Source organism: Rhinolophus sinicus, linkage group LG09, assembly GCF_036562045.2.
Source record: "Rhinolophus sinicus isolate RSC01 linkage group LG09, ASM3656204v1, whole genome shotgun sequence".
Taxonomy (NCBI): Eukaryota; Metazoa; Chordata; class Mammalia; order Chiroptera; family Rhinolophidae; genus Rhinolophus; species Rhinolophus sinicus.
In genome coordinates this window covers 31,036,933-31,060,968 of record NC_133758.1, presented here as the reverse complement: position 1 = coordinate 31,060,968, position 24,036 = coordinate 31,036,933, and the positions used below count along the sequence as shown (strand labels likewise).

Here is a 24,036-nt window from a genome sequence, read left to right as displayed (position 1 = left end):
CTCCTTAGAAATGTGAAGTTCTCCTGGCTAAGGAACCAGGGCACCAAACTATGAATTCCTCATCATGGTGCCACTTATTGCTCTGCTAAGTTAAAAGATACAGGGTTTCTTTATTTTTCTGCAAGAATTCTACACAATTCCTCCTGCATTTTTCCCCAAGAAAAAATTATTAATGGATTATAAAACATGCTTCCATATTTTTAATTACTCAAACTCTTTTAGTAAAACTATCCCAATGATGCCCTGGGTATAAGATATTATTCCTTCAGTTATTCCATTGATAACATGTGTTTTCATGTAGCCATCATAACTATGTCACTACATAATTGTAATAAGTTACTAAGTGGATTTGCATCTTATCCAATCACATAATTCCAAATTGGAAGAAGCTGCATGGTCATTTTGTTAAAAGACACCTCAGTGCAGAATCCCCCGCTCCACACACACACACACACACACACACACACACACACACACCAGAACATGGAGGAGAAACTTATTCATCCTTTTGTGTTTTAATAAATACAGCATAAATTCATTAGTGAAAGTCTGAAAAAGATGAGGGAGGGGCATGAGGGGACACACTCCTCATCTTACCACCTCCACGCAACGATTACAAAAACTATTTTTATTTTTTTGTAAAGCTCTTATTGTCTGTATTCACATGCGATAATATGTCACATACATTTTTCCTTATTATGCTGAACGTTGTTTCCCATATCCAACATAATGTTCTAGCTTTGATGTCTTTGCACGTTCTTTGCCTGGGATATCTTTCCCTAGTTATCAAGTTCAGCCTTTGTCTTATCTCAGGTGTTAATTCCTCTAAATTCTTGCTGCTCAGAGGGGGTTCACGGACCAGTGGCATCAGCATCGCCTGGGAGCATCTAACAAATGCCAAAACTCCAGCCCCACCTCAGACATTCTCAATCAGAATCTGCAGTTTAATAAGATCCACAGGTGTCCATTGTTGTGGGTTAACATTTGAGAAACATTGTCCTGGAAAGCCTTTCCCAACCACCTAACCATTGCCTCTATCCAACTCCCACTGGCCCCCCCATCCAGATTAGGTTAGGTGGTTTGCCTTTAATTCCCCACATGTGGGCCTCCCCGGCACATAAAAATTGGTTAGAGAGGGGGATGGACTCAGTCATTTTCACATCTCTCAGTCCTAGAATAGTGCTTAACCTGTAAGAGTTCCCTTTTTTGGTATTGTTTCATCATTTCCCAACACCACTGCTTTGTAGCTGAAGAAATACAGATGACAGTTTTTTTCCGTGCTGGGAAATGGGGTCCTCAGGTAGGACTCCCTTGATCGTTGGTCTGTAGTTCCCTTTTGTTGCAGTCTTTACTGTGGAAAACATTCCGGGGGTGAGTAAGAAAGCTTCTTTCTCTGCAAATAATTTCTGAAAGTCCACTGCTGGAACTTTGTCCCTTTTGCTTAAAATGTTAATATCTGTTAAACACCAATGCCCCTGGGAGGAACTGCACTTAACATTTGGTGTGAAGGTTGAGCAGCTGGCAGATTTTGGTGTTTGGAGAGAGACATAGAGATAATGGTTGTCTGACCGGAGAAGATAGAGAATACTAGTAAATGCTATAAAAAATAAAAATGGTGGGATGCTCCAAAACAACTAATTCTGACAGATGTTACAATATTTTTTATCTTGACTCATATCATAGGTCACTTTTTCATTTAAAAAGAAAATCACATTTCTTATCTATACATCTCAGAATGGGACTTTCCCCCCATCCTGCCTTTTATCCAGCCCTTCATTTAAAACAAACTACTGATACCCTGGAGATTTTTTTTTCAGATACTTGTTTTAAAATTGCAGAAAAAGTGCAGGTACTTCTACACTGATGTTTTTAAGCTCACATTAAAACTAAACAACAGCTGAACTCTGGGAAGCAAACCACTTGGTCTTTTCATTGTGGAAGGAATGTTTTGTGACCTCAGGGATGGACAAGCTGATGGAGAGAGACTCAGCCTGGAGGCTGCTGTTAGGAAGTAGCAGGAGACTTATGAGGGTTTTGGAATCAAATTGTACAGAACACAACACGTCTGTCCTGCGGGGCTGTTGTTTGTCTTCTGTGAAAGGAACAAGAGGCTCCTGGTACTGCTTACCAACAGCTCTCACAATTAGCTACACAGACCGCAAGGAGTACAATTATATTCAAGATGTGTGGCTTCCCCCCACCACCCTTTCAAGTCTTCTGCTGTACTTACCCGTCACCATGGACATCAACTCCAGTGGAATTATGGATCTGAGTTAGTCAGGTCTATGTCTTGTGGAAACGTGTATTAGGTTGTCTTTCTGTCCTGAACTGCTTATCTGAGTGTCTGTGATGATGCTATGTAGGGTAATTTGCCCAGACCTGGGACCTTGGGTGCAGTTTTGTAAGAGTCAGTTGACACCTTCAGCGTGTTGAGCAATCTGACGTAAGGTGAGCCATGTGGGATGGGTAGAACAATTGTTGTGTTGTATACACTGTAGCATCGAGCTCCATTGAGTCATATTCTCCCGAGGGACTTGTGGCCCATCCCAGTGGAAAGAGAATTTTTACAACATATTCTTGTGAGGCTTGGTGGTGTTTTAAGGTTTACACTTGGAATCTGAGAGCCATGTGCATTTTTGTTTGTTTTTCACATTTTGGGGGTTTGTTTTAAAACGTTTTATAGTTACTCATCTTGGGCTTTGTTACTACTCAATGATTTTGTATGACTTTAATCAAGAGATTTTCATATCTTTGATTTTTCTCTCTGAAAATCTATGCAAATGTTTGTTACTACTGGTCATGAGTAGAAGTTCCAGAGATAAAAAATTAAAGGAGAAAGTTAAAGTTATTCCAGATATGAAGAGTTAGAGAAATGATAGTCAAAGAGGAAGCAGCAACATCTACCAAGATATTCAAAGGAAAAATAAGCATGAGTTAGGACAAAGAATGGTTGTCTCTAACTACCCCACTAATTCAAACAATGATCTTCTTTTAAAATCTTTGCAAGTTAGGCACAACACCATTCTTTTGTTCTTATTATATTAATAATAAGCCAATCGAAACTGATTGTCAGGAGGCCTTGTTCTCATCCTACCTCTGCTTAAAGCGCAATCCAATTCACCTGTCGCCTCTAGCCTCATTAATGAAGAGGGTATCTTATCTTAACCTATCCTTTCTCCATGAGATAAGCGATTTTTAATCCATCTTTCTCAGAATAAAATATAATAGAAAATTCAATGGGAACTATATTTTTCCTTTGGACAATCTATAATTTTTTCAAAACGTGAGGAACATATAGTTTTGATAGTCCATTAACACATTGAATTATTTAAATTGGAATAGGCAGTAGTGATAAAATTCAAACTTCCATTTAACACATGGAGAATGCCATTATAGCACCTCAAAATATAAAAGCAGTGTGATTTCTAGCAGAATTTTTAAGCATTTACTTAGCAACCCTCCTGAGTTCATTTTTCCCTATGCATGTGGTTGTTAGTGTTGAGTCATCTCTCCATCACTTGGCCTGGGCTGAGATATAAAGAGGTATCACATCCTATCAGAGATAAGAGAAGACATGGAAAAAGCAGAACTACTAGTCCAGTCTAGCAGTGAGCTGTATTGCGCTGCCCCAAATACAAGGAGAGAAAAAAAAAGGCCTGTATCCTATGGTTTCCTGTGTGTACACAGTTACTGGACACTAATATGGCATCTGCCTAAGACACCAGCTCATGCAAGGACAAGAAGAAAAGTAGATTTAAAACACAGGGCTTGGACAGTGGTAGTCCATCTTTTGAGGGAGGTCATAGCAACCCTCTGGCCACTGTCAGTCTTAATTAGGTCTTACATGGTACCCCTTCAACATTTTTAACATGTTACTGTGTCACTTTGGATGGTCAAAGGAATAACAGACTATAAAGACAGGACACACATAAAGCATGGTTTCCACTATAACCCAAATACTAACTCTGAACCCTGGGCTGAGGAAGTGAATCTGACCCCACTCCCTCTGTGCTACTTTCCTGCCTCACGAACATTCTGCTCCTTTTCGTTACCAATCACACTTGGGAGGACAGAAGCCATTCTTCTACTCCAACTACTTTATTTTCAAGGCTATCTGATTAAGATGGATAAAAGCATAAGTGAAAATAATTGACAAAAACTTCACAGAATTATAATGAAGGTGGTATTTCTTATGTGTGTAGTTTGTCTCGTTGTTGTTGTTTTCCTTCTTTAAAGAATTTTACTTTTGTACATTTAGCACTATGAATATTCTACTCTAGAATAGAAAGGGCAATCTATGCCTACTATGGGAAGAAGCAGATGGATAAAGGAGGATTCTAAGAAGGGAGGGTTAGGCTCACTTTGTATGAAAAGAACTGAATTTCTCTTTTATTATAGCTTTCACATTAGATGGTTTCTGAGGATTGTCTTTTATTTTTACAGAAGTCCAAATCACACAGCCACAAGTTTATAACATCATTGCTATTCTGAACATGTACCACCAGAATCCCATCATCAGCCAGCCATAATTTTTCAAAAACCCTTAAATGCCCAATGTGGGTCATTGGTAGTTTTGCCTTTCTGAAGGAGAGGAATGTTTTGTACCATACTCAATACCCAAGATTCAGTGTAATTTGACCTCCTTTACTCGCCAGATAATCTCATTTGGTTTTGGTTTCCCTGGTGTGTGCTCAGCTCTGAGCTTCCCGGCAGTCATGCCTCTAGTCCCGTGGGGGCGTTGAACTGGGCAGGCTCTTCCCCCCCCCCCTTGCTGCCTCTGGGAAGGCCCTTAACCTAACTGGAGGCCACTAATTGAGGAGGCACTGGTGGAGACGGAGCTCTCTGGAAAGCTGTTATCGAGTAGGATCAGCCTAAGGATTAATAGCCTGTGACCTTCTGTTCATGGTTACAAGCTGCTTTATTCCTAGAAAGCTGCAGACCTCCCACACTAAAGAATGTGACATACAACTGGAGTGATTGGAAATCTCTAAGTAGCCAAGGGGAGTTTGGAATTTAGGCTACATCTCATTCTAAAACTCCAAAGAGAGCTTAGTCAACTCCTGAGAGGAAAACTTGGGTTCGGGTCCCAGCGGTGTTCTCTTCTTGGAAAAGCTGGGAGCAGCTGGGGAGGCGGGAATTCTTGTCTCTTTGTGAGGAGAATGTTTTAATCTTGTGTTGACCAGAATCCTCATTGGCTACATACATTGTACTAAAGAAAGTTCTTAAGTTTTTCAATGGCATGGCATGACTGGAAATATTTTTACAACCCTTTTTTTCCACTCTGATATCACTCTCATGTGCCTGTGGCTTTATGGTCAGAAAAGGAAACAGTCTTTTGAGGGGTGGGGGACTCTCTGGCTAGGACTGATGTTCTGCTCCTCTGCCTCACACATGGGATGCTAGAACTCTGAGTTTGTTTAAAGAAAGAAGATTTGAAATTTCTAGAAAATGAGGGAAAATGGACTTTTGTAAAAACAGAGAATGTGCTTTGTTAGAGAGTTTGGCGCTCTCATGACCCTTGTTCTAACAAAGATATTTGGTCTTTCAAGTGAAAACAAAACCAAGCCCAGAGAAAGCATCTGGCTTATGGCTGCTAGCATGAAGGGAGACTCTGCAAGCTCCTCTTTAGGTGGGGGTGATTAAGGGTATGCCCTCACTTAGTATGTGGCCCACGTTAGAATACAGGACACCTGCCTTGTCACCCAACAAAACCACCAAGGATGAAATTCTATTCCTGTGCAAATAATAAGATGTGGGAATTTTGGAAATTCTTGTCTAGCATGAACTGGAAGGTATGAGAGGTCATTTCCAAAATGCAGACTGCATCAAACTGCTACTTAGGAATCACTTCTGGTTTTGAGTGTTTTTGTTCATATCAATATTTTGAATTTTAATGCAGGGTTGAGAAGGTAAATGTAGGAGAAAGAGAGGCAAACTTGGACAGCAGAATGTTGGCGATGGTTTCTGAGTGCTAAAATTGTGGGTGAGATTTTTTTGCTTGAATCTGTGCAAAGTGAAGCAAATTTTCCACCCCAACTTGCCTAATGCTTTGGGGCTTTGTTCTTCTCTGGCAAAACAGTAAGAGAATAAAAGAAGGGAGTTATCTTGTTCAATTTTAGTTGCTGTCCGATCTCCTGACTTTTTAAATTAAATTTTTATTTTGAGACAATTGTACATTAACATGTAGTTGTAAGAAACAGTAGAGAGATATCTCATGTTACTCAGTTTCCTCCTCAATGTTAATGTCTTGAAAATCTATAGTACAATGTCACAAGCAGGATATTGACAATGATACATTTTCAAGATACAGAATATTTTCATCACCATGAGGATCCCTCATGTTGCCCTTTTATGACCAAATCCTCTTCCCTCCAGCCCTCACTCCCTCCTTACCCCTGGCAACCACTAATCTCTGTTCCATTTCTACAGTTTTCTCTTTTCAAAAATATTACATAAATGGAATCATACAGCATATAGCCTATTGGACTGGCTTTTTTCACTCAGCATAATTCTCTGGAAATTTATCCAGTGTTTTTCATATGTCAAGAGTTGGTTCCTTTTTATTTCTGAGTAGTAGTCCATGGTATGGATGTACCACAGTTTGTTGAACCATTAACCTGTCAAAGGATATCTGGGTTGTCTCCAGCTTTTGGCCATTATGAATAAATCTGCTATAAAAATACATTTTAGCTTCTCTGGAAACATGCCTAGAAGTATAATTGGTAGGTTGTATAGGTAGTTGCATTTTAGTTAAAAAAACAAAAAATCTAACAAGCAATATATGAATGACTTAGTTTCTTCTCATCCTCACCAACGTTTCATGCTATCACTTGATTTAGCCCTTCTGATAAGTGCATAGTGATATCTCATTACGGTTTTTAATTTTCGCTTACCTAGTGGCTAATGAGGTTGAATATCAGTTCATGTGCTTATTTGCTCTCTGTACATCCTCCTCAGTTAAATGTCTGCTCATCTGTTGCCCATTTTCCAATTGGTGTTTTTACTGCTGAGTTTTGAGATTCCATAATTTTAGATACTAGTCCTTAGGTAGTTTGCAAATATTTTCTTCTAGTTTATACCTTTTATTTACATCCACATCACATGGGCAAAAGTTCTTAATTTTGATGAAGTCCTATTTATCAATTTTCTCTTTTATGGATTGTGTTTTTGGTGTCAAGGCTACGAAGTTTTATCCAACGCCCTCGATTCCAAAGATTTTCTTCTATTTTTTTCTAAATGTTTCATAGTTTTACATTTATGTAGTGATTCATTTTGAGTTAATCTTTATATAAAGTGTGAAACTCTTTAACTGCTCTACATCTGCCCAACACTACAGAAAGAACTGTTGCCTCCCCTGTCGCCCCCATTGGAGGGGAGCCTAGACTTCCACCCTCACACAGCTTTGTCTCGTTGAGCACCTACTATATCCTGGAGCAAACGTTCTCTAGGTGTTTCAAATCAGTGGCAAAGGCCTGGCTTTTAAGGCAGCATGGTGTGGATGAGAGAGAGCTGATACTAGAGTCCGTTAAATTCAGTTAGAATCTAGCTGCATGATATTGGGCAAGTGCTCTACTACTCTGAGCCTCAGTTTTTTTCAATTGTCATAAGACGGTTTTGAGGATTAAATAAGATAAAATATGTGAAATGACCTGTGCAAGCATGTTCAACAAATGATCTCATTCTTCTCCAAACTGATCCACTGCAGCTGTTGGAAAATTAGCAATGGGTTGTTGTCAGAGAACAGAAAAATGCCAGTTGTGTACAGCAATCCTGCATTTTCTAAGGGCTAATTACCAGGTTTATAAATTAAACTAGGAACCTATGCTCTTGCTTCCCAGCTTGGTGGCCAATACTTTAGCCGGTACCCAGTAGCTATATTACTAGGCAAAGAGGACAAATGAAAATATTATTCTGATTCAGTTAACATTTTCTAGAAGATTGGAAGACTTAGAAAAAGAAACTGATATGGATGGGAACAAATTCTCTTTAAACCTGACTTTTTCGTTTTATAGGCTTTCATTAAATTACAGGAAAAAATGTGAATTATTCATAAAATTAAATTCTGCTATAAAACACATAAAGCAATTCTACCTGTTCTATCTGAAGAAAAAAAAATTGTTAGCTTACCTGAGTACAGTTCGTGAAACCATTCATGCTAAATTTTCTGATTTTTTGTTTTTTTGGTTTTTTTTGTTTTGTTTTAAGATTATATTGGGGAAGGGGAACAGGACTTTATTGGGGAACAGTGTGTACTTCCAGGACTTTTTTCTCCAAGTCAAGTTGTTGTCCTTTCAATCTTAGTTGTGGAGGGTGCCGTTCAGCTTCAAGTTGTTGTCCTTTCAGTCTTAGTTGTGGAGGGCGCAGCTCAGCTCCAGGTCCAGTTGCCATTGCTAGTTGCAGGGGGCACAGCCCACCATCCCTTGCGGGAGTCCAACCGGCAACCTTGTGGTTGAGAGGACACACTCCAACCAACTGGGCCATCTGAGAGCTCAGCGGCAGCTCAGCTCAAGGTGCCATGGTCAATTTTAGTTGCAGGGGGCGCTGCCCACCATCCCTTGCGGGAGTCGAGGAATTGAACTGGCAACCTTGTGGTTGAGAGCCCGCACTCCAACCAACAACTGAGACATCCGGGAGGCAGCTCAGCTCAAGGTGCCATGTTCAATCTTAGTTGCAGGGGGCAGAGCCCACCATCCCTTGTGGGACTCGAGGAATCGAACCGGCAACCTTGTGGTCGAGAGCCCACTGGCCCATGTGGGAATCGAACCATCAGCCTTCGGAGTTAGGAGAACGGAGCTCCAACTGCCTGAGCCACTGGGCTGGCCCCAAATTTTCTGATTTTTAAACAAATTACCACTTTTACAAATTACTTTTGAGCTCCCTTTTTGAATAGTATAACATTGAAAATTCAGCTATCACTTTTACTGCTATTCTCTCAACACTTACCATTTTATTTTTGTTTTTTTCTTTCACCATCGCCTCTTTCCCCTATAGAAAAAGTATAAAATGCCTCCTCCTCCCTTTCTTAAAATCCTTCTCCCAATGACATCTCTAGAACTATGTCTGGGCTTAATGACTTTGTTTTGGATCTAGCACCAATATTTTATTTTTATATAATTGATTTTAAACTGACTAAGCACAAAAGGCATTTCTGAAATGGCCATATACAAAAACCACAGAAAGCAATGTATCGGGAGAGGGCTTAGTTGGAAGGTGGAAAGAGGTCGGTCACTTCTAACGTGTTTCTTGGAGAGGTGGGAGGACCAATAAAGCTTATGTGCATATGCATCTTAGGTCCTTTTTATCAGCATTTGCCCCAGTTACTATCCTCCCCACACCGCTAACATTGGACCCTCAAGACCTGGAGCTCGGACACCTTTCTCAGCCTCTAGAATTTGATATGCCCCATTCATCAGTTTACTGTCTTATCAGTTAGCAAGACCATGTTGTGAAGAGAAATAATTTATTCATATAAAGAAAGTAAATTTGCACTTGTTGGTATGTATATTTTGAAGCTTGATCCTGGCATTGCTTATCCTGTAAAATTAAACATAAATTTTTTGTCTGGAAGACTGAGCCTGTGTAAATACTAGATATAAAACCTGCAAATTAACTTTGATTTGAAGAAGTCTATACTTTAATTTATGGCATTTGAGACTCCACTGAGGCACTGCTTCCTGGGGTTATCTGCTAATACATGATTCTCATTACATCAGACTATCAGGGAAAAAAGTGGAAAAAAAAATTTTTCTGCATAAGACTGATATTGTACTAAATATTCACCAACTATAATAAACCAACCTAGGAGTTAATCTAATAATATAGCTTGAGAACCTTATTCTTTTGCTGACTTAATCTCTCTCGTGGTAAAATCAAACGAATTTGGATATTTTGTGTACATGTTTTCTTTAATTTCCTTTTCCACTGCTGGCCACACCCAATTAACTAAATTATAACTCTTTCCTCCAATGTTTTCATCATATTAATTGCTCTCTTTATTCTTTTTTTCATTTTTACTGTCGCAGCATCCCAATTCTCAGAGGAACAGTTCATCTCGACAGCCAGGGAGAGAGCCTGGATGCTCAAGGTAAGGTTTAAATATAAATTATGTTGTATGACTTACAGGTTAATTGTTTACAGATTAAATGGAAGTACTATTAATGCTTTTGCAACAGATTTATTTTCAAAATTCCCTATACAATAAAAGTAAATATTTGAGTAAACATGCTTCGTTAAAACATTATTTTTCAAACTATATTCCATTTCCCACATGTACTAAGGGCTAATTAACTGCTATCAGCAATTCTTCTAAAAATGGTCCAGCCAATTAAAGTTTAATTTTGGAGATCTTATTAATGATAAGTGAAAGGAAAGAATATCAAGATAATAATCGAAGGACCTCATGACATTTCTAACAGTGAATAAATGAGTATTTTATCTCGTGAAAAATCAAGGCAACTGCTCTCTTGGCTTTATAATAGACAGAGATGGGTATCTTGAAAAGGAGATGAAAACCTGGAAAGCCTCGTTTTTTTCAGTTTTGGGATCTGTATTTGAGACAACCATTTGACCTTCAGTTGTTTTTCACTGGTATGCTGAGTTTGTAATAATGCCTTCAAGGTTCACTTCCAGGAGCTCCGTAGAACAAAGGAACAATCAACTAAAATTCCACCAGATGGCAATATTTGGAAAGCCATCCAGAGTGGTTTCAAAGCTATGAACTACTACTGCTCACACAGAGCATTATCTCACAGAGTATATCGTCCTAGATTCCATCCAAGGTGCTTAAACATCTTTTGTCTTACTTCATTTTTCCCCACAACATCAAAAATGTTTCCAAGGGGGAAAATAAAAGGTGTATGGGGTGTACGTATTTTGTTTTTCATTCTGGAATGATAAACTTAGAACTTCATTCTTATATAATTCTCCAAATTGTATTGGTGAGTATTAAAAACTCAAATCAATGGATAGTATACCATATTTGTCATGGGGTTTCTTTGTAACAAGTGCTATGGTTGATGATCATTTTTAAATCATTCACTTTAGAAGAGAAACCTGAAATACTTCTCGTAAAAAAAAAAAGAATTTTAAGGAGTTACCTTGATATTAAACCAAGCGAAATTTACAGGTACAAAAGTATTTGTATTGAATTGAAATAATTAAGGTTTATTTAAATAGAATGAGTAAACTTTTCCCCTTTTGCTCTAATGAAAGTAGAGATACTGTACCCTGAGTGGTGTCCAAACAGCTGGATTCATCAGGGATCAGAGCTGGCTCAAGGGCAGTGTTGGGACAGAGAGAAGTGGAAAGGTACCTGAGGGCAATTGAAATAGGAAAAACTGGGGGGGCGGGAGGAAGTAGATGAGGGTAAAGGGGATCACATATATGGTGATGGAAGAAGAACTGACTCTGGGTGGTGAACACACAATGTGATTTATAGATGATGTAATACAGAATTGTACACCTGAAATCTATGTAACTTTACTAACAATTCTCACCCCAATAAACTTTAATTAAAAAAAAAAAATTAGAAAAAAAGAAAGAAATAGGAAAAACCAAGAAGAGGAGTCACCTAAACTTTCTTCATACATGTTAAAACAGTTCCTGAAAAGACATCGAGTGCCCTTTGAAACCTGCTCTTGTGCTACTAGCCCTTCTAATGGGGGGCCTATATGTCTGGTGTCTGGGACAATCCTGGTTTACTTCTGTTGTCCTAGAGTAGTGTCTATTTAGCATCACCTTTACCCTCAAAAGTGTCTTAGTTTGGACGATAAATGATATGATCACCCTATCTTCCAGGTTGGCACATATGAAAAAAAAGTAATAGACAAAGGTGGTACAATATCTAAATTGGGTGTCTGTTCATAAACCTCTTATATCTGGAGCTACAGGACAAATGATTCTTCTTTTTTTTTTTTCCTTATAAAGAGCTACATAGTAAATATTTTCTACGTTGTGCGCCATATAGTCTCTGTTACAACTATGCAACTTACTGTAGTGTGAAAACAGCCATAAACAATAAGACAAGTGAATGTCAAACTTTCAGCAAATCAAACTTTATTTGCAGAAACCGACTGTAGTTTACAGGCCCTTGTGAGAGAAAAGAAAGTAAGGGGGTAGTACATGGTAGAGAACCAAGAAGACAGCCATTCTCACTTCCTCTCCTCTTCATCTCCCTTCTGGGTTGCAGCCTCCTTATTTAACCCTCTCAGAAACTAGTATTAATAGTTTATTTGAGGGAGTAATCTCATCATCATTTGTATGGTGTCCTGGGATTTCCTTTGCTGGGTCTAGCTGCTTGTTTCTCATTCAAATCTGTTTCTGCACCGTGTTCAGCATGGCTGTGCTTCACACCTCATGACGTAGCACGGCATCCCTAGTCAGGTATCGCCTGAGTCCTAGAATTAAGTACTGGAGCAATAGCTATTTAGAAAACAATTTCATTTTATGCTTCGGTCTTCACTAAATAATTGTCTATGGAAAATAGAGCTTCATTAAAGGTTCATGTTGACTATACCAAAATTTTTATTATAAAAACAAATTTTAAAAAATCTTTGGAAAAAAAGAAAATCACCCATAACACCATCCCAAATAACTGTTTTTCTATTTTTGCGTATTTGCTTTCCCCATAAGTTTTCCTATGTTTCTACAGTAGATATCATAGTGCATATGAACTTTGTATTTTACTTACCGTGTTTCCCTGAAAATAAGACTGGGTTTATATTAAGGTTTGCTCCAAAAGACGCATTAGGGCTTATGTTGCGGGGATGTCGTCCTGAAAAATCATGCTAGGGCTTATTTTCCAGTTAGGTCTTATTTTTGGGGAAACACCGTAGCAGTGGACACAAGCCTCTTTCACAGGTCCTCAGAACGATCATTAGCATAGCGGTATTAGTTATATTAGTATTGTTATAGCGATGTGCCATAATATTTTCCAATTTTTCACAAAAATTGGTATAATAATTTTTTGTGTGGATGTTGTTGATTTAGTTGGTTTGGTTTGGTCTGGTTTAACTTGTGTTTTTGGTTTTGTTGTCCATCTGTTTCCTTAGGACAAAATCCCAGAAATGGGATTATTATTCAAGGATATGACCACTTTTATGACTTTTAATCTGGTTTACCATATTTTTTCCCAAAGTGTTTGGGGTACCTAACATTTGCAGTTTGAGGGTACTGGCCTCACCATAACTTTATCAGAAACAGCATTTTAATAATATTTACTGAATGTCTATATGTAAAGAACTGTGCTAATTGCTTTGATATATCCATGTATATGAATAATGTGCTTATTCCACAAGCATTTATTGAGAACCTTTATGAACTGGGTATTATTGTAGGATTTCGGTGGGGAGCGAGAGATAGCTTTTGTCTCAGAGAGTTTGACTTTATTTGGGAAGTGAAGATATATACATAAATAACTATAATCAGATATAGAAAAAGAGAGGTGCCATAGGAGAAATACAGTTAAAATATTATGGGAGTTTGAGAGGGTTGGGGGAGGTAGAGATGACATGTGAGCTGAGCCTTGAAGGTAATATGTTGGATTGGGAGGCTCAGAGATGTTGAGATTTGCCATTCATTCCATGAACATTTATTAATTGCCAAGTATGTGCCAAGTTCTATGCTAAAATCTGGGACTATGAAAGTGAACAAGACAGAGGTCTTAGAGCTTACTATCTAATGGAGTAGAGAATCTTTAAAAAATCATTGTAAGTGTGATAAGTAGGATAGCTTGTCTGGCAGAGGATACATGGGAGTAGGGATGAAACAAGGGTTTCCTTTGAAAAAGAGCATTTTCATGGCTCCTCTTTTGGCACAGTCTTTGTCATTAGTTATTAGAATCTGTGGGCCATCTGCTTCTGGAAGTTGGAGGGTTATTCTAGTTGTACTGACCCACATTCCAATAAAAAATGGCCCACATTTACAATTAGTCCCCCGCAGAAAGTACATTTACTGAGAATGCACAGAGCATAGGGCTGGGATCAGCTGACCTCTATCCTGGCCCTCTCCAGCTGATGACTGAAGCAAATCACTAAGAATTATAGGGGTTCTTTTGTGTTTTGTTTTTTAAACAGCTGGAGGGAACCTCAATAATGATCTAATCCAACTCACTCATTTTATAGATGAACATTCTTGGGTGAGGAGAGTTGAGTGACTAGCCTATTGTTAGATATTTGGTGACAAAGCCAGGGCACCAGAACCCTGCTTGAGACTTTCTCATGCTTATTGTTCTATACTTACTGCTCTAATTTTGTCCCCTGCCTCCCCTATACTATAGGGGTAATAAGAACTAAAGAGAGCATTCCTTGTGCACAAATAAACAGTAATATGTATTATATTTTACCCATCTCAGACCATGGTAAAAAACTTTTAAATTTAAAATTTTTAATGAAAATTTTAAATATTAGTGAATAAATGAGTGGAAAGAAAGGCAAACTTGGAACAAATTCTTTCATCTGCCATTTACCTTCTTTATTATCTGGGCAAATAAGTTGACCTCACTGAATTTTTACATCTTGAGTTTGTTGTGAGAATAATTTGAGGTAACATAAATGTTGGGTATATATCACTCAGCAAGTGTTTATTTTCTTTCTCCTTCCCTCCTCAAGCTACAGGTTCTTCAAAGGTTTCCTTTTGTTTATTAATGAGGTTACCTTATAAGACTCATGAGAATTCAATGATGGAATGAGAGTACATTCATAAAAGTATCTGGTACATGGCTTAATGTTCTCATTTCTGAATTTCACTTAACTGTGCTTAAGTAGAGGTTTAGAGGTTTTTATTGCTGGTTCTTATTTTCTTCCGTAGCTTATTTTATATGGTTTGTGGACATGTTAGTGGGACTTAAGAATTCATTCATTTTGTCAGTGATTTACTTTAAAATGATTTGTCAAATATAGAGAAATGATAAAGAAAACATGGCTAGATGAAAAAATATGGCTAAATGTTAACCATTACTGAATACAGCTGGTGGGTATGGGTGTATGTTATACTATTAACAGTTTTTTCTACTTTTCTGGATTTTTTAAAAATTTATTGGGGTGACAATGGTTAGTAAAATTACATAGGTTTCAAGTGTACAATTCTGTAATACATCATTTATATATCACTTTGTGTGAACTTGGGATGTTTAAAATCCCCAGGACAAATTTGTTGTTGTTGTTGCAGAATCATGTATTAAATAAGCCTCTACCATAGCTCCATCACTGTGCAAAGTGCAGAGGGTACATTTTGGGCAAGAAAGTCAAGGTCTTCGCCCAAATGGATCTATGAGCCGTTACAGGGACGTTAATGAAGCAGGCAATTCTACTACAGGGCACTAAGAACTATGGTGGGAGTATAAGATGCTGTGAGACCCCTAACAGCAACAACGAAGCCAGAACTAGTGCAGAGAAGTCAGACTAGGCTTCCAAGAGGTGATACCTAATCGGAAACCTGAAGGAAAAGGAAGAGCCAGTAAGTATTGGGGTGCTGCAAAAAGGGAGGGTTGTTTGACCAGAAAGGGTAGCATCTTCAAAGACCTGGAGAGGAGAAAAATAAGAGAAGCATACGACATGTTAGTGCAACTGAAAGAAGTTCAGTAATGAGTTGCAGCATTGTGGGAGTAGTGAAAGATAGGGCTGGATAGACAGACAAATCTGGAAGGACCTTATGAAGCCAATGAAGAATGTAGGGTGGTATCATGAAGGTGATGGTTAAAGTTTTAAGTAGAGAAGTTGAACTATCTGTTTTATGCTGTCTTAGAACGGTCACTCTGGCAGCTGTGTGGAAAATGATCAGGAGCAGATAAGAAGTAGAGAGACAAAGTGAAAGATGATGAGAACCTGACCAAGGTGGTGACAACTGGGATAGAGAGAAGTGGTGGGATTTGAGGACAATGGAAGACAAAATAGACAGGCTTGGGTAAGGGAGAGGTCAAAGATTAATTCATTTCTTTTGACACACACAGTGAGTACTTGCTGTGTGGTAAGCATTATTTCAGTGCTGAGAAAAACAAGGTAAGGTAAGAGCTGTAGGGAGTGCCCAGTGAGGTTTTGCTATTTTTATTTAGAGGGGAATAATGGACAGGGGTCTTTCACAGGAGCACACAGCAATCCTTTCACGGATGCCAAAGTGAGAACTAGTCAACTGGTGACCGTGGAGTTCAGTGGGCTTCCTGGGCACTCTGCCAGTGCTGTGGTTGGCAGAGGATAATGCCCAGGTGCCTGGTATAAGGAAGAGGGGAGTTTGGTGGTATTCTTTACTGAGGCAGGAAACACACATTCAGGGAACATTGTAAGTGGGAGGGCAAGAATCAGAAGCTCAATGTTGTACACGTGGAGTTTAGGGTGTCTGTGATGTCCTAGAGGATTTACATAGGGATTTGGGATCTGAACTAAAATTTTTAAAAAATGAACCACAAGTATAGTTTTTGGAGTCACTAGCATGTAAGCAGTAAGCTAGCTGCTAATACAGGTAAAACTGCCCGAGGAGAGTATAGAGTGAGAAACAGGAGTCCAGCGGAGAACCTTGAAGCTCACCAATATTTAAGAGGTAGATTTTTAAAAAGTGCACCCTTGTTTATAGCAGCAGCATTCACAATAGCCAGAAGGGGAAAACAAAATATGGGAGATACACACAATGGAATATTATTCCACCTTAAAAAGGAAGGAAATTCTGTTACATTCTACAACCTGGATGAACCGTGAGGACATCATGTTAAGTGAAATGTCAGTCACAAAAAGACAAATACTGTATAAGCCCACTTATATAAGCTACCTAGAGTAATGAAAATATAGATACGAAGTAGAATGGTGGTTGTCAGGGCTGGGGAGAGGGAAATATGGAAAGTTATTGTGTTTTATAAGATGAAAAAAGTTCTGGAGATGGATGCTGACAATGGTTGCACAACTGTGTGAATGTACTTCATACCACTGAACTGGACACGTCAATGGTTCAAATGGTAAATTTTATGTTATATGTATTTTACTGGAGTGGGTAGTTAGTATTATTGATAAGGATAATTTCTATGGCACGGTCAAGGTGGAACTCAGGATGCAAGAAGCTGAGGAGTGAGGGGAAAATGGAGAAGTGGAGAGGGTATATTTGGGTGTGAAGATGAGAAGAGAAAGAGGGACCTGTGGTGAAGAACAGTTGATTTAAGGTGGAAGAGACTTGACCCATTCAGATGCTCCTGGGAAGGAGCCAATAGAAAGGGTGTGTGAGGATCAGGTAGAAAGTTACAGAGCAGACCTTTGAGGAGACAGGAGGCAACTGGCCAGAACAGACCTTCATTGCAACAGCAGGAAGCAGAATAAGATGGCCACTTTTCAGGTAAATGTGAAGGTTTAGGAGCAGGAAACTTAAATTCTTGTCTAATGGCTTCAATACCCTCTGTGAAGTCAGAGGCAAGGCCTTTGCTGAAGGGGAGGGGAAGGTGGAAGGGTCAGCGATAGAAAGAAATGGGGCAAGTATTGAAATGTCTGGTTTATAAATAATGACAGAGCACTGACTAGGGAAGCAGAAGGGTAATCTGGAAGCGGTGACACCCACTAGGGTTTGGAGGCCATGAGTTTATAGTTGTGCTAGTTTTCTAGGCAGAGTGCTTTTTTTTTCCAAGAAGGGCTCAGCGGAAGCACATGTACCGGGCAGATGAAAACTTGACACAGCCTCTTTTCGGAAACATGAAAATTGATCACAAACACAATACATTTATTTTAAAGTGGGCTGATGATTTATTCTTTCTTTTTAAAATGTTGTAGGAGCCAAATGACTGGGTTAAGAGCTACTGCCTGGTTTATAATGAGTTTGAGATTGGTACAGGGTTTGTAACTAACTCACAAGGTCTTCCCATTGACAGATTATTGGGGACCAGTCTTAATAATTGATTCAATTGATTCAGACTGAAACTTGAACAGTTTATTGAGCAGTTCAGTGTCACATCCCCCATTCACAAACTTGTGTTGCCTGGGCACTTGTGGCAACTGCTTCGTTGCATTCCGAAATAAAACTGCCAACTGCTTAGCAAACCTTTAATACATTGTGTCTATAGGAGATTCCTGCCTTGACATTGAGTACCAGAATCTGGTTTTGCATTTTCATTTTTGCTGGCAAAACTGTCACTAAAATTACTCTAAGGTTGACACGTCTTATCAAAGTTTTCTTTACAAGTGGGCTGTGGTATGTGGAAAGAATGCTATTGATGTCTCATAGGCTGGTGCCTGGAAAGCTTGTGTGTATTGAGGCTCCCTAATCAAGAAATGTGTTTCTTCTACCCCCGCTTCACTGAGTTTATTTTTCCCGTCTGAAAGTCATTAAAAATGAAAGAATGAAGGAACAAAGACGATGGGCACTAAGCCTATGACATTTCTTATTCCTACTGATAGCCCCAGAACTTTAGAGCAGAGTCCTACATGTTTTGCAATAAAAATGTTCTGTATCTGTGCCCTCTAATTTGGTAGCCACTCGCTACATGTGCCCATGGAATACTTGGCAATGTGACTATGTGACGGAGGAACACTTTAGATGTATTTTAAATGTTATTTAATTTTAATTAATTAAATGTAAATAGCCACATGTGACCCGCAGCTACTGTATTGGACAGCCACCTCTAGAAGCCAGATTAGTTAGAACTGAAGTTTTAAATACATTTTACAAATAGAGCCACCCCAGGAAACTCGCTGTGGTCTTTGATGTTCAAACAAGTCTGGCCTGGCCTCATCCTGCCATCAAGTAGGTTATAGCTGAGGTTAAGTTTGGGGGAGGGAGCAAGATCTGAAAACAACCTGCAGCCAAGGTGGATTCACCTTCCTTTCCACCGTCTCTCGTTCCAAAACCCAATCACCAGAATCCTGTGTACAAAGGGAAAAAACTGTGGAGGAGAGAAGAAACATTAATGACTACTGTGTACAAGTACTCTGTTAGCAACTTCACATACGTTGTATTAATCTTGTTTATGCTTTTTACAAATGAGGAAATTGAGTTGTAGAGAGATTACTAACTTGTTCAAGGCACGTAGCTAGTAGTGGTAGTGGCAAGATTAGAACCCCAGGCAGCTGTGAATCCAAAGTCATTTCCACAAACAGTCCTCACAGATAGATACACGTTTGGAACTACCCACAAAGCAGAACAGCTTCAAGCTAGGACTGGAGGTAGAGTGGAGGTAATGGGAGGTAAATGACTTTAATTCTGTGTGTGTGTGTGTGTGTGTGTGTGTGTGTGTGTGTGTATGTGTGTGTGTTTAATCTTGATTATCTCAGATGTTGTACCCGTATGCCTCCTCTCCTCTCCTCCTGCCTTCCCTACCATCACCACTTCAGTTATTATTATAATTTGTTTACCCCTTCATGGAAGTACAACTATTAGTGTCATAGAAGATGTGTAGTTGCTCATTTGGATTAAAATTACTCAGGAGACAAAGACCTGTTTCAGCATCTTAGTTACCATCTAGGTAAAAGGCTTAAGCCACTTAGTACTTATCCATATTTATGATTTATGAGAAGTATATTAGATTATCTACAGTCACTTAATCAAACATCTCCCAGATTTCAACTATTGCCTCCCTACCTTCTCAAATGTCTCTTACATGTATATTTTCTTCTACTTCTGTAGTATTTCCAAAAATTCCATACTGCTTATTAACTTTGTTGAGCAGCGTTCCATGCTGTCACACATATTTGTGATTGTAAAGTCTATAGAATAGTCTATAGAGTTGACATACCATTATTATTCCAACCTGCCATTGTTTGATGTATGGAGCTTTTTTTTAAAGTAAATTTTGGTAACTTTAAACTTACAGGTCGTAACTGGTTAGACAGTGTCCCTGAGTGGCAGGCTCACACTTGTGTGGGTGCAATTGTTATATTATGGAATTCCTGATTGGATATTACGTTGGATTCAATTTTTTTTCACATACATAAGTTTTAACTTCCAAAACATAATATTCTCAAGAGCAATATTTGATGATGTATTCTATTTTAATTAACACCCTACCTCAGACGTTAGGCACTTAATATATGCTTCTTGAGTTCTGTATAAGTCTATAAAACTGGCTTGGCAGCAGGTTGCCCAGCAACTGGTACTGTGGATGACACAGATTTTCAGCATCCCTTACCTCAAATATCATTCTGCTTAAAATGCATGCACTGACGTGTTTGTCTCTGTTCTAAAGTTAGTCAAGTTTCCAGTCTTCAAGAAAGCAATTCAAATGAATCACAGATTATCAGGTTAATATCAAACTACATTAGGAAACATAAACAGTAAGAGGTCAAGATAAGCCTCAGAGTGCCCCCCTCGGGGACTAAATTCTAGGCCATGTGGTTTTTGTATTTTCCAATACTTCATACTCCTGCTTTGGAGTGTGGCATTCAGCCTTTACTGTATCATGGTGTTTCCAAATGCTGATGTGTTCTTCTGTTATGATTTCTCAAGGCAATGACTAGGCTGTAATATCTGCTAGGTAGAATTTCTCTCATGGGATTCTTGTCTCTAACTTTATTTTTGCTCTTGGGGAGTGATATGTTTCAGACCTGTGTGAGGTAATGCCACTAATGCAACATTACTTTGGCTTATAAGCTGGACTGAACCATTAGTATTCTTTTCTGATGCCTGGCATGGAGCAAAACTTTGCTTAGTTTGTCAAAAATATGAATTGAGTGCTTGGAACATTGTATAATGACATTATTGCCTCCAACAATTCTACAAAGGGGTCTTGAAATAAGACTATCCAACCACTCTCACCTCTTGCTCAAGAAAACATCATATAATAATAATTACCTAACTCAGGCACACTACTTTATTACTTCAAAAAGTTGCATCTCATTAAAACTTTGATATTTTTATTGTACAGTAAAATATCAAAACATGAAGCAGTTACTTTTTAAGATTTAATTCCACTTAGGTAAAATTATTTTGGATTTCAGGGTGAGAAGGGTAAAGGAGAAAAGTTTGGTTGGAAAATTGACATTGCTGGCACAAAGAAAAGAATTGTTTGGGTGGAATGCAAATGTTTTTATTTTTTTATTTTTGGATTATAAAATGTATTTTCTCACAGTTTGGGAGGCTAGAAGTCCAAGATCAATGTGTCAAGGTTTCTTCTGAGGCCTCTTTCCTGGGCTTGCAGATGGCCACCTACGCACTGTGTCCTCATATGTTCACCCCTCAGTCTGTGTGTTGGAACTCAAATGTTTTAAAATGATACAGAATTTTGGCTATCCTAAGATGGTCATAGAGGCTTCAAAAGAGACTTTGAACTAAGCCTACCTTTGTAAAGTATGGATAGGTGAAAAGGAAGAAAAAGGACATTCCAGGTACCAGTCAGGAGGTCCAAGGAATGGAGCATAAACCATCTCAAGGGGAAAGGGGATGACTGATTCATTAGTGTGAATAATGGAGGATTCGGGGAGAAAGATAAACTGGGGTCAAACTATGCAGTCCCAAATACCAAACTATTATTTAAATGTTTTATTTTAGGTAGTAAGAAATACTGACATGATGCAAATACTCTCTGGAAAAATCAGTGCGTTTTGTTTTAAGATGGTAGTCTAAGCAGTTTTGCTTCCCTTCTCTCCAGATCTTAAATTGAAATAATAACAATTTTAAAAGAAGTCCCTGTCAGTTCTAGAAACATGAATGGGACCAGAAATTGACAAACTTCTAGAAGAAGGAAAGGGGGTAGAATTATGTTGATCGCTAACAACAAACAAACAAACAAACAAATGAAATAATTCAGAGAACAGAAAGAAAAAAAATCTAATTACTATCCTTAGTACAAAAAAGTATTGCACCCATTAATCTCCACTACCCCCTTCTCCAATAAAAGAGTTGCTATGAATAAGAAGCAATTAGAAAACATAAGAGTTCTTACAAATTAATATTTTAATTATCAAATTAAAAATCAAGAGAAGGACTTACTGAGTATGGCTAAAGAGTATTCCAGAGTATAAAGCAAAAGATGAGAAGATGGGAAATATGAGAAAAGTATTAGAGATATGGAAGGATGGTCTAGAAGGTCTATCATTAATGTTTAAGCAGTGTTTTTAGAAGAAAAATCAAAGACACTGGAGAAGAGATCATCTGAATGGCATAAGTTTTGACAAGCAATGCTGGAGGCTGGGACACAGGGCAACTATGCTTTAGAAGTTGTGAGGGAAGTGATTTTGGAGCTATAGTTCTAGATTCAGCCCAGCTATCAAAGTATGAGAGCAAATAGGCATTTTTTGACATGAAAGGCTTTAAAAATTTACCTGTTGCCTCTCAAAAAATAACTTAAAGATATAGTCCAGGAAAATGTAAAAGAGAAAAAAATAAGGATAATGTAGCATCTAATGGAACTAATGCAAGAGTCCAATTATAAGAAATGTTATGAACACCAGGATGTCAGAAGTAATATCAAAGCTATTGGTCCAAATTAGGTAATGGGTTCCATGGAGAATGTCTTGAAAAAAGTCAGACTCTGTTATATAAATTTACACCTAGAATCTGAGTATTTTTATCATACATGATGGTATATTTCTTCTGCAAAATAAAAGTAGTTAAGAGCTCTAGGAAAAATCTACATAGAGATACAGATACAGATATGTCAAATATATAGATAGGTTAGGATTCAAGTTTAATCTTAAAATGAGGCATGCTTTTGAACAACTAATGGCATGTGAAAAAAGAAAATCCATTTGACCTTGATGCTTTCAGTAGGCCATTCTTTTGTTTGCAAGATTTAGAGATTATACTTCATTTTCTATCGAAGCTGATACCACTTGATTTTGGAGAGAATAAGAAATTATATAATCATAAATGCTTTTTACTAGACTTCAGGGTTAGAAGCAATCTATAGCCAAAACAAGGAAGACTTAACTACACTCATAAAACGTGATATAAATATAAAGGATAAAGGAGACATAATGGTAAAACCAGGCAAATTGAAAGCAGAGAAGGTTGAAAAGAACCATATATATGGAGAATCAATAGATAATATTCCTTGGAATGAGTCAAGAAATAGAATTTGAAATTTTTTAAAGTTGTAAATGTAACCACTAGAATAATTTTAAAATATTAGCAATAATTGAGAGGTGAGGTGAGAATAAAAGTATGTTGAATTTCTTAGTAGAAAATAGCTACTACTTTTACCTATATCTTTATATTATGTTAATAAATCAATAGACTATATCTTAGTCTTTCGAGATACAATTGTAACCCTAGAAGAACTAAAATCAGAAATAGTTAAAAAACATTAATTCTTGAAAATGGGACTGAGGTAAAGGAAAATAGTAAGAGAGATGTTTGCTCTTAATATTATACATTTTGTACTCCTCAAATTCTTAACAGGTGCATTTTCTATAAATTACAAACAAATTATTCACATATAAAGAACAGATTGGAAGGAAAGGAATGCAGAAAAGACAGCAGTTACTGCATTAGTCTACATTTCAGGTGATATGAATTTGGTGGAAACAAAAAAGAAAAATTGAGAGAGGCAATTGATAGGATTTCGTGGTTGGGTAGATTTTTTAGCAGGATGGGTTTAACAAGGGGAATAAAGATGTATAATATTTTCAGACTCATTGATTAGGTAATCTAAACTGAAGATACTGTTTAGATTAATGATACCCAAGATAATATACCTATTTTTAAATTTACCGATGCCTTGATGTTTCTTACCTAGTAGTATTTCTCAGCCAAGGGTTGAGAAGTGAAAATATAGCCATTTATTAGGTGATATTTATAATGTGATCGAATATTTGTCATCATAAGAATATGATAATCCAAATATTTTTTATTTAATCATAAGGGTCAAATATATTACAGTAAGGAACCAGCATAGGCCACAGTAAAGAGTAAGTTAAGTTTTTTTGGTCAAAACCTTTATTTAAAAACAAAGAGCTGATGCTTTAGGCTGACTGTGTGCTTGCTGGCTCTCTCAGATATCTTTCAATGATGTGATTTATAACAGGGGGTAACTGACCAGGTTTTGTTGCATTAGAAGAAGTCGAAGTTCCAGGGCTGTGAATATTTGTTGAGTTTTCAATGAGCTTCTAATCCTGCTCTGCTACCATGAGCTGGAAC

The 24,036-nt window shown here is 37.9% G+C and overlaps 1 protein-coding gene across 2 annotated transcripts in view; it reads left to right on the top strand.

Annotated features, from left to right (window-relative positions):
* The window catches only part of MAPRE2 (microtubule associated protein RP/EB family member 2), a 140,958-nt gene that overhangs the window by 9,502 nt on the left and 107,420 nt on the right, over positions 1 to 24,036 (top strand). For both annotated transcript variants that reach the window (XM_019740828.2, XM_019740827.2), the window contains exon 2: positions 10,023 to 10,084. Coding sequence is in view for 1 of the 2 variants with exons in the window: in XM_019740827.2 (XP_019596386.1) it covers positions 10,023 to 10,084 (62 nt within the window). In the remaining variant the exon portion in view is untranslated. The remainder of the gene's footprint in view (positions 1 to 10,022; positions 10,085 to 24,036) is intronic.